We start from the raw sequence: 16,180 nt of genomic DNA, 5'->3' as shown, positions 1-16,180 counted from the left end.
TAGACTGGGGTTACATTATGAAGCTCACAGTAGATATTTTCAATATTATTTCTTGCTGTTGATTCAAATATAAGTCACTTATGGTTATTATTCAAATATGTATTAGAGGATGGACACAATCCTCTGCCTCCAAGTAAGTGCTATTACAGAATGTGTGGCTATCTTGAATGAAAATCATCCATGTCTGTTACAATGTGGCAATAAGAAGACACTCAATATAATTATATTTCTAATGGTATGTTACAAAGTTCAATAGAATCAAAATAACAAAAGGCATATACAACATAAAATTAAATATCACAGAAAATTTTAAGGGTAAAAAATACGGGAAAGGATTGAGGGAAACAGAGGAATGATTTCAAGGTGTTGTGTGGACAGTAATGCATTAGGAGTCAGAAGATCTGTTTGCTATCCTTGAGCCCAACACTGAATCACAGACTCAATTCTGATCAAGTCAAAGAATCATTGCTGTTAGAGTAAGAAGAGTTCATCTTTCTAAACCTTTCATTTCCAGATGAGACAACTGAGTCCCAGAGTCGCAGTGACTTGCCCACGGTGACAGAGTTTGTCAATAGTAGAACTGTGGTTACTAAAACCTAAGACTCATATTTCCCAATCCAGTGCCCTTTCCACCATGCCATGTTGTCATATATATAGTCTCAATGTACCTTTGTGTCTTTATCTATAAAGTGGTTCCTCTGTTCATGAAAGTTAGGGTTTATCTACAGAGACAAGACAAATTAAACAAAAATTCAAGAGATAACATTTCAATAACAATGGAAGAAATGTCAAAGGATAGGAAAGATTGATATGGCTTAATTCTGGCTTTCATGTGATATGCGCTCTTCAGCACAGAGCAACAAATCATATGAAGTAAAAAATGGAGACAATGTCTTCCTTATCTTAATCACACAATTGTTGTGATGCTTAAATGTGATTATGAATGCAAAATTATTTTGAAAAAAATATAAAATAAGTATAAATTAGAGGAATTACAGGAAAAATTTAGGACAAAATTATTGGAGAAGCTGTACCTCAGAGAAATAGTGGATATTGGACAAATGGTGGCATTCAAGAAAAGGGACATTTGATCCATCAGAGAAGGAGGAGTATGCATATAGATGGACGACTTCAAAAATAAGGGGGGAATCAAAGTCCTCTAGTGAATGAGTGGAATCAACATATACTGTAGGTGAATCTTGGGAAGGAACAATATGAATGATATTGAATAATAATAATTATTAGTAATAATTATAATAATGAATAATAATTTACAAAGCTCATTTATAAACAAATAAGATTTAGAGAGAAAAGTAAGCCTGAGCTCAACTAGCCCAAAGTAACCAAAGTAAACAGAATAGTATAGTGATAGACCATGGACAGAAAACAATGTAGATGCTAAGAAACAGGAGCAAAATAAGCTTCATAACAAAACAGTACCTTGACATTCCTTATTATTAATTAACTGGAAGCCACTGGAACAAGTACATTCATAAGAGCCTTCAGTATTAGTGCAGTCTCCTCCCTGGCAAACACTGCTGTCCTCCAAGCATTCATTGATATCTGGAATCCAATCAACAGCCAAAACAACTTATACATTCAGTAAGAAGAAAGTCTGTGACATTTTTTTCTTTATGTTTAAGTCCCCAAATTATGTAAATTATAACATGTATCATTTATCAAATGTAATTATTGGATAAGTGGATGAGAGTGCTTTCATTTTTGAGTTTTTTTCATCTAAATAATGATACACCTTCAAAACAGCTTGGCTTTTGGCAAAAAATTTTTAAAGGCTATCTGCAATTTCCATTAACAAACAGGAAATAAATAAAAGTCAGGATTACATAACTAGCAATGGCTAACTTGGCTACATAATTTATGATGATGGTTCTTGTATTAAATAAAAAAACATTGTAAAATCTTGGATCAATTGATCAAGAAATATTTTGAATACAATGTAATAACGCATCAGAGGGAACAAAAAGGAATATTAAGAATTAAGTCCCTGAGTTTAAGCCCTCACAATTTATCTGGAAAGACAAATTAAATAAGAATTCAAAAAGTAAATTGTAATTCAATATGACAATAAAAGAAATAATGTTGTTTACAAATTAGTGATATAGATATTAGATTAAAAAAAGGAATTGGAGGAGAGAATAACTGGATGGTACAATTATCTGAAAATGTTTTTTGCAAAGATATTTACATTCATGCTACCCTGGCTTGAGCCTTCACTCTTCCTAAGGCTATTTTTATAGCTTCCTAATTGGTCTCTTATTCACACCAGAGCCCTAATACTTAACCACATCATGAGTCCTAATGCCTACATGCTCACATTATTGCTGTGCTCAAAACCCTTAACCGTCTCCCTTTTATCAGTCTGGACTTGTGGTACCATCAGTGCATGGATTATGCATCAGAGGTGGAACTTGAATGATGGTCTTCCAGAATATACAGGCCTGATCCTCTTTCTACAAAGCTTATCTCTCATTAGAACCTCCCACCTTCTCCACCTCCTCTTTTCATCAAATCAAATAAAAATTCCTTGACCTGGCATTCAATTCATTACAGTTTAGCTATAAACTACATTGTCAGTCTTGTTGCATTTTATTTCCCTTCCCACATTATTCAATTGCACATCATTCCCTGGCATTATCTATTATTTTTTTCTTCTGTACTTTTATATGCACACTGCTCTCTTTACCTGGAATGATCTCCCTCAACATCTCTATCTGCTGAAAACATTTCCTCTCTTCAGGGTCTCTGTTTGGTGAAATCACTGTCCTAAGTTCTTCCAAAACTAATTGTGTTTGTTTAAAATTGGCAGGCTAAAGATGGAGGACTTGTAAAATAGAGATTTCCTTTTGAAAGTAGGTGATTGGTAGAAGTTTACTCTCTTATTTAAAAAAAAAAGTTATTCCCAATTAGGAGGAAAACACGATGACTGGATCACCAATTTAGATTTGGAAGGAAACTTAAGGCTGAGTCCAACCCCCTCATTTTACATAGAGGTTAAGTGACTTGCATAAGATCATAAAGTTAAGCAAATGGGAGAGACAGGATTTGAACTCAGGTCTTCCTAATTACAAACTCAGGACAATGTCCACTATGCTACCTAGGAGGTAGAAAATGATGAAGATTAGAGGAAACTTTGCATCAATTGTCTCCATCTTTTCTATTCCATTTGTGAGGTAAACAGATTAAGAGAGTAAGAATGAAACATGCTAACATAAGTAAGGCTGCTCTTCTAAGTTCACAGGAAGTAGAAAAAGCCAGCTCCTGAAAAAAATAGTAGAACAAGAGAATCGGTTTAAAACCAGACTTTCTCATTATAATCAAAGGAGAATTAGATTTCGGCTATTTTCTCAAGTGGGATCACCATGCCAACAAAAAGCAAATTCAACATAACGTGGACAATGACAATCTTCTCTATCCTCATCCAGGCTGCTCAAACAACAAACAAATCTTTTACCAGTGTACTACCAGAAGCCATTCAGGCTTGGAAGAAACTATCAAGAGTTTATGATCCACTGGCAGAACTTCAAAAAGAACTGAAAATTCAACTTGACTATTCTAGTCCAACTCTTTCAGTTTTCATAAGAAATTGCAGGATCACAGATACTGGATGGGATAGAAAGAATCTTGGAGGTCATCTAATGCAGAGCTTCTTGAACTTTTTCTAATCACATCCCCTTTCCCGTTTCTTAAATTGTGAGTCATGACCCCCCTAGGGGAGCAGTAGTGGTTGTATTAGTAGTGGAAACTGAGGCCCAGAGATATTAAGTAATTTACCCACACTCACAGAGTCATTATGTAATAAAACCAAGATTTGAACTAAAATCTTCTGACTCCAAAGACAATGGTTTTTCCATTGTAAAATAGGATTTGAACCCAGATTCTCTGACAACAAAGGCCATAGTCTTTCTATTCTACTATCACACCTCCAAGTAGAAGTAGGCTTTGAACTTGACTCCTCTGACTTCCAAAAATTTGTGTCACTACATAGCTGCAAGAAAAGCAAGTCTGTTGATGTAGCTAGGTATCTGGTTGCATTTAGGTTTCTTTTATTTAATATATATTGTATAAAAGGCAACTTCCCATCAAAGTTTAATTCCAATTGTGGTACTGGGTTCTATTTTGATAATAAAGAGTAAGTCTGATTTCACAATGTCATAGTTTGGTTTTTCAAGAAATAAACATTTTGGGGTTCAAATATCTAGTCTTTTGAATAAGCAAACTCTTCAAATTGCAAAACATAGAAAGATCCCCATCTAGTGGTGATTCATTATCAGGGCTTTAGCTCTATATGACCCATTCACCTTCTGGGGTCAGCATAGTGGACTTGGTAGCAATTTTATTTCTTTATATCCTGAACTATTTTTGTTATGCTATAAAAGAATTCAATTCCATGCACCAAACCTACTTACCTCTCTAAACAAACTTCTAAGAAAAGTATCTCATGCAAATAAACTCACCAATACCATTTCCAAAATAGTAGTTATTTCAAGAAGCTAGTACTAAAAATCAATTATCAAACTGGGCTTCAGAGAAAATTAGTGTTAAATTAATTAATTAATTAAAATTAAATTAAAGGCAGAAGCAAGATAATCAGGATATAAAAATAATCTTGAGAGGCTAGACTTGTGAGTGAAAAAAGTTCATCTTAAGATGAAATTTGACAGGAGTAAATGTAAATCTTAGACTTAGATTCACTAAACTAACTTCACAAGTACAAGATGGGTATGGAAAAATGGTATGACAGCAATTTTTATGAAAAAAAAAATCTTTGGGCTTTAATGAGTGAGTCAATACTACAATATAACAGCCAAAAAACTGAAGGCTGCATTAAGAGAAGTATAGCTTCCCCAAAAACGATGATCAAGTCCCATAAGCTGCCCTAGTCAGACAACATCTAGAATTTTGTGTTCACTTCTGGATACTATATTGTATGAAATTATAAAAGGTACTAGAGAGTAGGAGAGATTTGTAACCCGAACTCTGTGAAAGGCATTGATCTCAATGTAATACAAAGATTAGATGAAAAAACTGAGACATTTAACCTAGAGAGTAAATTCAAGAGGAACGTGGTAACTGTCTTCATATACTTAAAAAATATAATGTAGTAATGTGTTTAGATGTATTCTATTTGGCCCCAGAAGGAAGAACTAGAAGAAGGGGAAGAAGTTGCAAAGATACAGTTTAGAACTGAGGCAAGAAAATACTTGATAATAATTCAAGTTGGCCAAGAATGAAAGTGGCACCCTTGAAAGGTAACAGAGACCCTCACGTTGGAGGACATGTTCCAATCCAACATTAGATGATGATTTGGGATGGAGAAGAGGAGAGGAATGATAAGTGGAGTTGTATTAGGGGTACTTTTTTGATGTGGAATGGATTGGATAGTTATTAAAATCCCTTCCAATTTTGAAATTTGGTGATTCTGATATACAAGACAAATTCTCACTACGGTGTGTGCTCTTTCTGATTTCTGATATTAGAATTCATTTTCAATCTCAGTCCTTTTCTAAATAATTTGTAACTATGAGTTAATCCTGATTTCTCTCTTCTACTGGAGTAACTCTATTATAGAGCAGCTTGTGTAGCAGAAATAGCAAAGGACTAAAAGACACAAAGCTTGAGACCCAGTCATAGCTCTACCATAACCTTTTGATGTAATATTAGAAATCTCTTTGCCTCTCAGAGCTTCAATTTCAAATATGAGATAAGTTATTTGGACTTTGAAGTCCCTTTTAGAGTTCTAAAGTTCTGTGTAAGAATCAGGTTCCACAGCCAAGTCCTCACCTTCACAATGGTCTCCTACTGCAGATGCTCTGTAACCCTGATCACATAAGCACCTGAAAGATCCTTCTGTATTTCTACATTGTCCATTTGTGCACAGATGGCGGTGCTCACATTCGTCAATATCTGTGAACCAAAATTAAACCTATGAGGCAGTGTTTTTAAAAAGCCCTTTTATCATTCATGTAAACAAACAATTTAGCTCAGTAATTATTCTACCATACATTTGATAATTCAACTTGCAATTAATTTTCAGTAAGAACTTTCTGTGAATTGAAATCTCCTAAGAGAAAAATTTATCTTGCAATGGAAAAAAAAACTCAAAACATTCTATTACTGGTGTAGAATTCTGCATCTATTTAACCAAGCTGTTCATGACAAGTGACTCATTGCCTGTATTCTATAGTCTCTGAGTCCCCTGAGCACTTCTATACTGTCTTTCCAAATGAATATTTGCAAATATTTCATATTGCTACATTTTCATTCTTCTGACTCTATCTTAAACTCCTTAAAGGAAACAATCCATAATTTTATGACTTTATAGAAAGTGCTTTTGCCTAACTAACTACACTAAGGACAATGCTCTAAATAAAAAAGATGTTCAACAAATTAATAAACAGGATTAAGTGAATCAATCTGAAAACATTTATTAAGTGCCTACTAAGTGCCAAGGATTATGGTAAGTCAAATAGTCTTGCCCTCAAGGAGCTTATGTTGTTCTAGAGTCTTGAGTGGTAAGACAGGAGTAGCTACTTGCTTATTTGGGCAGTAACATGAGCAACTCAATTTTGGGGGGTTTCAGTTCTGCACCTCTAAAACACCTACATATGGGTCTGTGTGCTCTTATATATCACATTTGCATATGCACATATCATCCTACCTATTTATACTGAATTTAATGGATCAATTTAAAATCTTTATATGTACTAAGTTATTATATAGAAAACTCTCCTTTTCTTAATTTTTGATACTTTTCAAAACTATGAAATCATCTAAAACCTTCAAAGAGCAATATTACGTACATTTGAGGCTACTTCACACTATTGTACTCAATTCTCTGCCAAAGTAAGTGATTTTCATGATGTCTTCTTGCCAATGCAGCAGCTCTGTGTGACCTCCTTAGAGGCAGTGACAGCTGTGTGTTTATATGAGGCTTTTCAGAAAGTTTGTAATTCAGCTAATTATGCCAAACTCCTACCTTCACATTGGTCTTTTGCAGGAGACAGATGATACCCTTTTCCACAGGTACACTTGAATGAACCCTCTGTGTTTTTGCACTGCCCATGTGTGCAAAGATTACCATGCTGACATTCATCAATATCTGTAAATAAAAAGACAGGTAAATGTTTTAAACCAGACTCCTTGGCTAAACAGCTGATCATTTGATTAGGTAGCTGCCCAGACTACAAAGTGTTCTCTCTCCACTTCTTTTAAATCAATCTCAGAGCTTAGGACCTATCCCACTATCTAGATCCTCACACTCACAATAAAAAGGGAATTTCAGTAGGATCCCAGTTTGTCTGCTGACCTTTCTGCCTCTGGGAAGACACATATCTGACACCCTATTGTATAGCTCAATTTTTATGTTCCCAGTATACACCATTGTACAGTACTCTGCAAAACAGAAATAATTATTTCCAGATATACTACTTAACACAGCCCCCAATGCTTCCCACAGTATATGGCATACAGTAGGTATTTAATAATGACTGAGCAAAATATAAAGTTTCTGCTTACTATTCAAAAAAATTAAAAGTAAAGACAAAATTAAATCAAGGCAAAAATCTGTATCATAACACTCACAGAAATTCTTTAAAGAAAAAGAAGATAGGTCAGAAATGTTCAACAGTACATGATAGGTTTTTAAGGTAGGCAACAGCCTTGAGCACAAAAGTATAAATGACAAACTGTCCTTGACTTCAGGAACTGCATGAAAGGCAGAATTTTAAGAGCATAAAGAGGCCAAAAAAAATGTAGGAATAAAACCATGGGTGAACAAAATAGAATAGTGAAAGACGAGTACCAGAAACATAAAGAATACTGAGACAGCTATGAAAGTGAACAGAAGTTTCTATTTTATAATGAACATAAAGATCTAGGATAGGAGAATGTGAATGGTATGAAAGGAAAACAAGTCACATTTTAAAGGGAAAACAAGGAGAAAATGTGATTGGTATGAGGAAGGCTACAAGCAATTCAAAGGAAAAAAAGAGAAATTATTTGATGGGGGGGCTCAAACAAAGAAATAATGAGAAACTTTATTTAAGTATTCTGTAGGATATCACAGTTTAAGGTGGCAAACACAGGTAGCAGTAGCTGACACTTATGTAATCCTTTAAGGGTTTCAAAATATATAGATTATCTGATTTGATCCTGAGGTAGGTGGCTTCTTATTATACCCATTTTATAGGGGAAAAACTGAGCCTCAGTGACGTAGGATCACAGATTTAGCAAAATGTCTTCAGTAATATTAAAATCCATGTCCTTCTAAACTCAGTCAAGCATCTTACCTACTATGCCACATTGGCCCTAAGGGACCAAAAGAAAGGACAGCCCTAACTACCAATTTGGATATTTTTGGCAAAATAACAACTTTTTTTATACACTATACTGTTTTAATAAATGTAAACTATTATAATAACAATTAAATATGCTCCGCCTACCTCAGAAGTTTATTGGGAAGATCAAATGAGATAACAAGTAAGAAAGTATACTGAAAACTTTAAAGCCATGTGCATAGGCAAGAAAGGTATTGTTCCACAAAAGTGAAACAAGTTGGCCTACATTCCATGGGTTCCTCAGCTGTATTATGCAAGCTTTTGCCTCATCTTACTGGAGGACCAAGATTTCCAAACAACTTCCCAATCATCTCAATGCCATTTCTTCTGCTCTTGTCCATCATCCTCATCTTCTTCCAACCAGAGCCTTAGACTTTGCCCCTGGCATTCCCAAACTTTTGGCTTTATCCTACATGACAGACATCTCCACTCCAATTCCCAGCCACCATTTTCTTGCTTTCCTTTAAATGTTGTCTAACCCTATTAGAAAATAAGGTTCTTGAGGGAATGGACTGTCTTGTTTACTTGCATTTGCTTCCCCAGTGATTAACTCAGTACCTGGGACATAATAATCACTTAATAAATCCTCTCTTTGTTTACACACACATACGCGCGCGCACACACACACACACACACACACACATACACACACGTTTTCTTGGAGGGATGGGAGTGGAAGAAAAAAAAGGTAGTGACAAAGTAAATATGAGTACATTAGGAATAAGTAGTAAAGGACAGCCTTAAGAAGCAATATAGGCATGCAAGGAAGAAAAAAAAGCACCTGATTTTTCCCTCTTCCTTTTGTGAGAAAATTGCCATCATCAAGAGAAGCAACTCTTTCATGTCACTGGGGTTTGATTCAAAACATTACTAGTATACTGAAAAAGTTAATTTACCACACCAAGCACTGAACATACTCCCCTAAAATCACTGGGGTACTGAGGACATCCAGCTCATCACCCTTCTTTCTCAAATAAAAAAAATATTCATTTTCCTCTTTCTAAGAACAGACTTCAACAGCATTTATTAAAAAACAAAAAACTGAAGTAGTTCACAGCCACCTCTGAAAATTTTCTCTCAGGCACACTAAAATAGATGCTTCCTACATTTAATGAAGAAAAGTTTCCACTTTCAAGAAATGTGATGGGTAAGCTCGTGTGTTCAGTCAAAGAATCTCAGAGTTAGAAGAGACCACAAAGGTCATCTATTGTGATCCCTATTGCTACAAGAACCCCAATAAGTAATTATCTAGGTTTGAATGAATGAATGAATGAAAAAGGCACCTACTAAGCACTTAAACTATACCTGGCACCATGGTAAGTATACCTTGATTTGAAGACATTCAAGGGAAGAGGAATTCATTATACACAAAAGCAGCCCACTTCTGGACAACTCTAATTATTAGGGAGCCTTTTTTCAAAATTTAACCCTCTGCCCATTACAACAAACAAAACAAGCCAAATTCCGCATTCACAAGACACCCCAATAAATACTTAGAAAGAGAGCTCATGCTCCCCCTAAGTCTTTTCTTCTTCAGGTTAATCATTTAAAGTTTCTTGGAGTGATACTTTAGTTTATCAATGTTCTTCCAAAGACTGGACTACCAAAAAATAAATGCAGTATTCCAGATGTGGTCTGATTCAGCACAAAGCAGAGTATGACTATCACTGCTCCTGTTCTGGACACTGTGCCTCCCTTAAAGAAATCTGAAAGCTTATAATGTAATATAATGTTTAAGAAGCAAAAGTCTGTAATTTTTGGAGTCACGTGTACAGCATACATCAACATATTTTGTGAACCATCTCTTACTTTGGAAATGGTCATCAAGTGTTGCTCTGGTCTCAAAATTAATGAAAGAATCACAGAATTTTAGAGATGGATGGATAGGACTTTAATGGCTAGCCAAAAAGGAAATCTCCCTGTAATATACTTTACAATTAGTTATCTAATTCCTGTAAAAAAGAGGACTTCTCAGTGCAACACTCTTCTACTTTGAGATCACTTGTATACAAGTTTTACTTTGTTCTTCTTACATCTTCTTACATGGCTGTTTTCTTCAGACATAGGTTGAACTAGAAAGCTACTGAGAATGCTAATATTCAAATTCTGTGATTTGTGAGAAAGGTTTTAGTAGAATGTTTTATCTTATGATATTTTTTTGGCTGCCATATCACACTGCTGATTTATGTTCAGCTTATAGTCCCCTAAGTCCCCAATTGATACCACATCTAAAAAGTAGCTATTTAAGAATTACCAGTCAAAGTTTGAAAGAAGCATTTTCATCGATGTTGTTACCTTTGCATTCCTTTCTATCAGGTGTTGGGTTATAACCGCTATGGCATGTACACACGTAAGAGCCCTCAAGGTTGGAACAGCTGCCATTCTTGCACACTTCTGGATCCAAGCACTCATCAATATCTTGAAGAAATAAAATAGAAAAGAAATATTTTAGAAAGAGAGAAAACATCAATAAAGAAATGTCCTGACTCAAAGTTTCAGAAAATTCAACAATTGCTTCAAAATAGTATTCCACATTAGATAAATAGCTTTAGTAGTAAAGGGCAGTGTAATATAACAAGATAAACTACTTTCTGTAATTTACCTGTAACAGAATCTTGTCAAACAATTCAATTTTATAATTCTTCATTCTGGATAGCTTTTAAGAGAACCAAGTAAATTCTGTGAATAAGCAATTAACCATCAAAGGAAAGGGACAGCTAGAAGGAAGCACTTTTAATTTCAATTCAGCTTAAGTACCTAACATATGCAAGGCTCAATGCCAGACGCTGGGGAAACAAAAACAAAGAAAAATATCTCTGCCCACAAGGAGTTTTTAATCTGCAAGTCTTGGAGAACTCTTTCAGGATATAATTGGGGAACTAAAGAATCAGATGAAATTGAAGGACAGCCAGAAATAAGAGATGAGTCTTTTGTGGCAAAAAAGAAAAGTACTGGATGGAGAAATTTAGAACTGAAAAAAGGTACATCAGGACATTGAAAAAGGTTCTGTCTAAGCTACAGAAGATTCAGAAGAATTTTATAAAAATGAAATATTCTAACATGACTATGAATCAGTGAGAACTCAAGTAAAAACTCTAAGCTGATCCACAAATTAAGTTTACTAATGGTATAGGTTAGACACACATCTTGAACTAGAAGTAAAGCCAGAGAATTTAATTTCCTACAAGAAGAGATAAGAAACGAAATAAAGTAATAGAAAATATATCTAATAGGTACATGGATAAAAAAAGTTATATTTATCATTTGTTTTAAAGGGGCATTTTACATTCTTTTAAGTTTCTTTTAAATTTACATTCTTTTAAGTTTTAATTAACTAATTTTAGTAGTTTTCAATCAAATGTTTTAATTGTTTTTGAAAAACAGTTGGAGATTCATGCTTAATTTTAATTCTTAGATATACACTCTCCCCATGGATTCACATCATTATCTTCCTTGGTAACAGCACATGTATTCTACAAGAATGAGTACACAAAAGGAAAAATTCAAACCAGAGTTCAGAAATAGCAAGTCTAGATTTCAAGTATAAGCTGAATGAAAAACACATTTCTCACGAATCACATTTACAACTTATGCCTTCTCAAAGCAAGAATATACAAATGTTTCTATGTAGGCAAAAGTAAAGGGGATCTGTGATTTTGGAAGGATGAAACAAAAGGAAATGTGTGGACAGTGCAAGAGCTACTTTGTCAAGACGCCACTTCATGACCTAGGTTAACTGGCTTGGCATCAGTGCAACAAAAACAGCACTCTCTAACAGCCACTTGCTTGACCAATGTGCATCTCTATCTTTTAATATTTGGAATCAATTTTGCTGCAAGCAAAAACTAAGAGTAGGAGCCAAGACTCAGAGCCAAAGTAAATAATGAAACAGGACTAGCCTAGACACCATGCATAGAAATTCCAGACAGAGCAGGGAAAATATCATGTCTAGTACCTGGTTTGGTTTCAAAAATGTTAACAAGTTCAGAAATGTATGAACAGCCCCCTTTAATTATACAGTCACTGGGGACTTATTTATTTACAGGGGAGTAGCACTTAATAGCATAAACAATTCCTAAGGTCATATTTCTTTCTTAATTCAAATAAATTAACAAAATTGTTTTCAGGTCAGAGTTTCTGAACACACACATTAACCATAAGATTTTCTAAAATAATTAATAAAGAGTCAGAGTGCCCTGAAATTTCTAGCGGCTTAAAAGTTTCCCATGCTTATCTGAGGCAGCATAGTATAGTCTCCAAGACAGGGAATGCTTGGGTTCAAGTCCTTTCTATGAAACAAATCAGTCACGTGACCCTGAAACAAAGCACTTAACCTCCCAGTGCTCTAGGTCAGAGACATCAACTCACCATGCAGAGCACATCCAATGTAGCTGAAATCAGATTAAAATGTAATTGGGAAATATTTAGCAAAGGGAAAATACAATAAACTAGAGATAACAGATTTTAAAACTAGGTCAAACAGACATCCATAGGGATCCTTTTGACATCACTACTCTAGTCAACTCTAAAAGTTGGAGAGAAGGTAACTGATAACTTGTACTATTGATAGAGGGAGTTTCCTTGCTTGGGAGTTCCCTGTACCAGTGAAATGAAAGGTGCGGTCTCTACCCTTTTCAGATATATAAGTATCAGATTTATAGCAGATTCTTGCCAAACTACAAATTAATAAACAGATACATTAAGGATCTCTTAAATATCTAAATGGCTAAATAGGCTTAATAGTACTAAAGTATGTGTTTAGGGAATAACTACACATTCTAACATCACTAAAGAAGCCATCTTAGATGCTAATCATTAAATGCGGATCTGACACAAGTATAGTAATATCATTGCAATGTCTGTATATACTTTGGTACATGCCCATTTGGAGTCTCAAGAAAAAACATCCAAGGCAGATATTTTCAAAGGGGGATCAATTACTGATGGCTTCAATCATCAGGTCTCTATTCTCCTCCTAACTTGTTTGTCTGCCTACAATGGAGCCTTAAATGAGAAGGGGGGAAAATGTCAGTATATTTGGCACTTATAACTCATTTCTGGTCACTTATCATGACAACTGTACCAAAAATATCAAAATAGATAAATAATGGCTTGAGTCTCATTATTTTTACTTTTTCTTTACTGTTATATTTGATTTTTTTCCAATTACATGTAAAAGCAATTTTTAAATTTTTGAATTCTAAATTCTCTCCCTTTCATCCTTCCTCCCCTGAGACAGCATGTAATTTGATATAGGTTATATATCTTGCTGTCATACAAAAATATTTATATATTAGTTATGCTGTGAAAGAAAAACAGACTAAAAATAAAACAAAAATTAGTATGCTTCAATCTGCATTCAGATTCCATCAATTCTTTCTCCAGAAGTGGATAGCACTTTTCATCATAAGTCCCTTGGAACTGTCTTCGATCTTTGTATGGCTGAGAATAAGTCATTTACAGGTGATCATTATACGATATTGTTAATTACTGTGTACAATGTTCTCTTGGTTCTAACACCTCATTTTGTATCAGTCCATGGAAATCTTTCCAGGATTTTATGAATGCATACTGCTCATCATTTCTTACAGAACAGTGGTATTCCATCACAATCAAATACCACAACTTGTTCAACTTTTCCCCAAATGTTGGGCATTCCCCCAATTTCCAATTCCTTGCTACCATAAAAAGAACTGCTATGAATATTTTTGCACATGTGTCCTTTTCCATTAAAAAAATCTCTTTGGTATACAAACGTAGTAGTGAGTGGTATTACTGGGCCAAAGAGTATGCAGAGTTTTATAGTCCTTTGGGCATAGTTCCAAATTGTTCTCAGGAATGCTTGATCAGTTCATAACTCCAAAAGTGCGATAATGTCCCAATTTTCCCACATCCTCTCCAATATTTGTCATTTTTCTTTTCTGTCATATTAGTCAATCTGCTAGGTATGAGGCAGTAACTCAGAGTTGTTTTGATTTGCATTTCTCTAATCAATAGTGATTTAGAATCTTTTTTTCATATGATTATAGATAGCTTTGAATTCATCTAAAAACTTCCTATTCATATCCTTTGACCATTTATCTGGAGAACTGACTTGTCTTCTTATAAATTTGAGTCAGTTCTATTTGGGAAATGAGACTTATATTAAAGAAACTTGCTATAAATGCATCCCAATTCCAGTTTTATGCTTTTCTTCTAATCTTGGTTGCATTGGTTTTATTTGGGCAAAACCTTTTCAATTTAATGTAATCAAAATTGTCCATTTTACTTCCCTTATCCATAGATCTAACAGGTAAACTATTCCATGTTCCCCTAATATGCTTATGGTATATCACCCTGTATATCTAAATCATGTATCCATTTTGATCTTTTCTTAGTATATGGTACAAGTTGTCTATGCCTAGTTTCTGCACAACTTGTCAAATAGTAAATTATTGTCTCAAAAGTTGGGATCTTTGCATATATCAAACAGTATATTACTATTTTCATTGCTTAATCAAGTATTTCTTAAAAGATGATGTGTAGGTTCTTTTTTGTGATCATGGCTTTCCAAGAGTCCAATAATTCTTAAATTATTTCTCCTGGATCTATTTTCCAGGTCAGTTATTTTTCCAATAAGATATTCCACATTTTCTTCTATTTTTTTCATTCTTTTGATTTTGATTTGATTTTCTGGTTTACCAAGACAGTTCTGCTACTGGCCTCCCAGAGCATAGCCTACACTGGACTACAGTCCACTCTCACTCGGTGAGATAGAGTTTTCCTTTCAACCTCCTAAGTTGTCTTGGTCTGGAAAATTGTTTCACCCCATCCTTTTGTTGGTTCTACTGCTCCAGAATTTCTTTTGAGGCATTATTTTCAAGTTGTTTGAAGGGGGGTTTGGCAGAGCTCAGGCAAGTCTCTGCCTTTACTCTACCATCTTGGCTCCAGACTTCATCTCAGTATTTTTAAAATGATTTTCATTAGAACAGAAAAGAAAGGTGGAAAAAAGTAAATTCTACTCAGAAGATCTCATAAGGACATCCCTTCATTGCTTCCTATTTTGTTTTAACTGATTTTTAAAGCAAAACTGAGTCACACACAAACACACACACAGAGCATCATCAGTACAATCTCCAACACTGTCACCAACAATTATTTTTTTAAATCTTAAAATGTGCTGCCATCACGAATTCAAATATGGTCCAAAAAAACTCATAGAGTCATAGTATGCTAATTATCTTCAAGATTTAATCCAATATATAATCAAGATTCAATATGACATAACCAAGTATAGTCAAGATTTACAAAGGTTCTATAAGACAGATGAAACTTCTTTTTAAGCAGAAAGAACATGTAGATGTGTGTGCGTGTATGTGTGTGTTTGCAACATAATGAAAATAACATAAATGGGTGAACATTGCCAGAATTTATTCGAAAGTGCTAAAATTGTACCTGGGGGTTATGCACACAAATTTCATCAAGCAGTCAGAGTTCCACAAGAGTTGCCACTGACAGGGAATGAATTATATGGAGAGGAAAAAAAAAGTACATTTCCTTCTTCTTTCCTTGAAAATGGAAAAAGTAGGTGGGAGAAGAAGAAGGGGAAGTTGAGCAGTAGTACAGGATGGGAGTGGAGGCTGGGAAATACAGTATAGAAATATTTAAAACCAGGCATAATGGTAAAATGAAATAACACAATTCAGCTTCTCAGTACAGTCTTTGCATTCTAATAGAAATTCATTAAGCCCTTGTAGAACACATAACCAAGGTTTGATGTGACCTTTAATAGGAACCTATTCCATGAGTCAACAAGCAGTTCTTAAGTATCTTCTATGTACTAG

General features: G+C 34.6%; 1 protein-coding gene across 4 annotated transcripts in view; it reads right to left on the bottom strand.

The window, feature by feature from the left end:
* LTBP1 (latent transforming growth factor beta binding protein 1) overlaps window positions 1–16,180 on the bottom strand; it is a 477,680-nt gene that overhangs the window by 96,622 nt on the left and 364,878 nt on the right. For all 4 annotated transcript variants that reach the window (XM_072634139.1, XM_072634140.1, XM_072634141.1 and 1 more), the window contains 4 exons: window positions 10,653–10,775; window positions 6,998–7,120; window positions 5,803–5,925; window positions 1,441–1,563 (listed from right to left, as the gene is read on the bottom strand). In XM_072634139.1, the coding sequence (XP_072490240.1) occupies window positions 1,441–1,563; window positions 5,803–5,925; window positions 6,998–7,120; window positions 10,653–10,775 (492 nt within the window). The remainder of the gene's footprint in view (window positions 1–1,440; window positions 1,564–5,802; window positions 5,926–6,997; window positions 7,121–10,652; window positions 10,776–16,180) is intronic.

Source organism: Notamacropus eugenii, chromosome 1, assembly GCF_028372415.1.
Source record: "Notamacropus eugenii isolate mMacEug1 chromosome 1, mMacEug1.pri_v2, whole genome shotgun sequence".
NCBI lineage: Eukaryota > Metazoa > Chordata > Mammalia > Diprotodontia > Macropodidae > Notamacropus > Notamacropus eugenii.
This window is presented reverse-complemented; position numbering and strand designations above follow the sequence as displayed.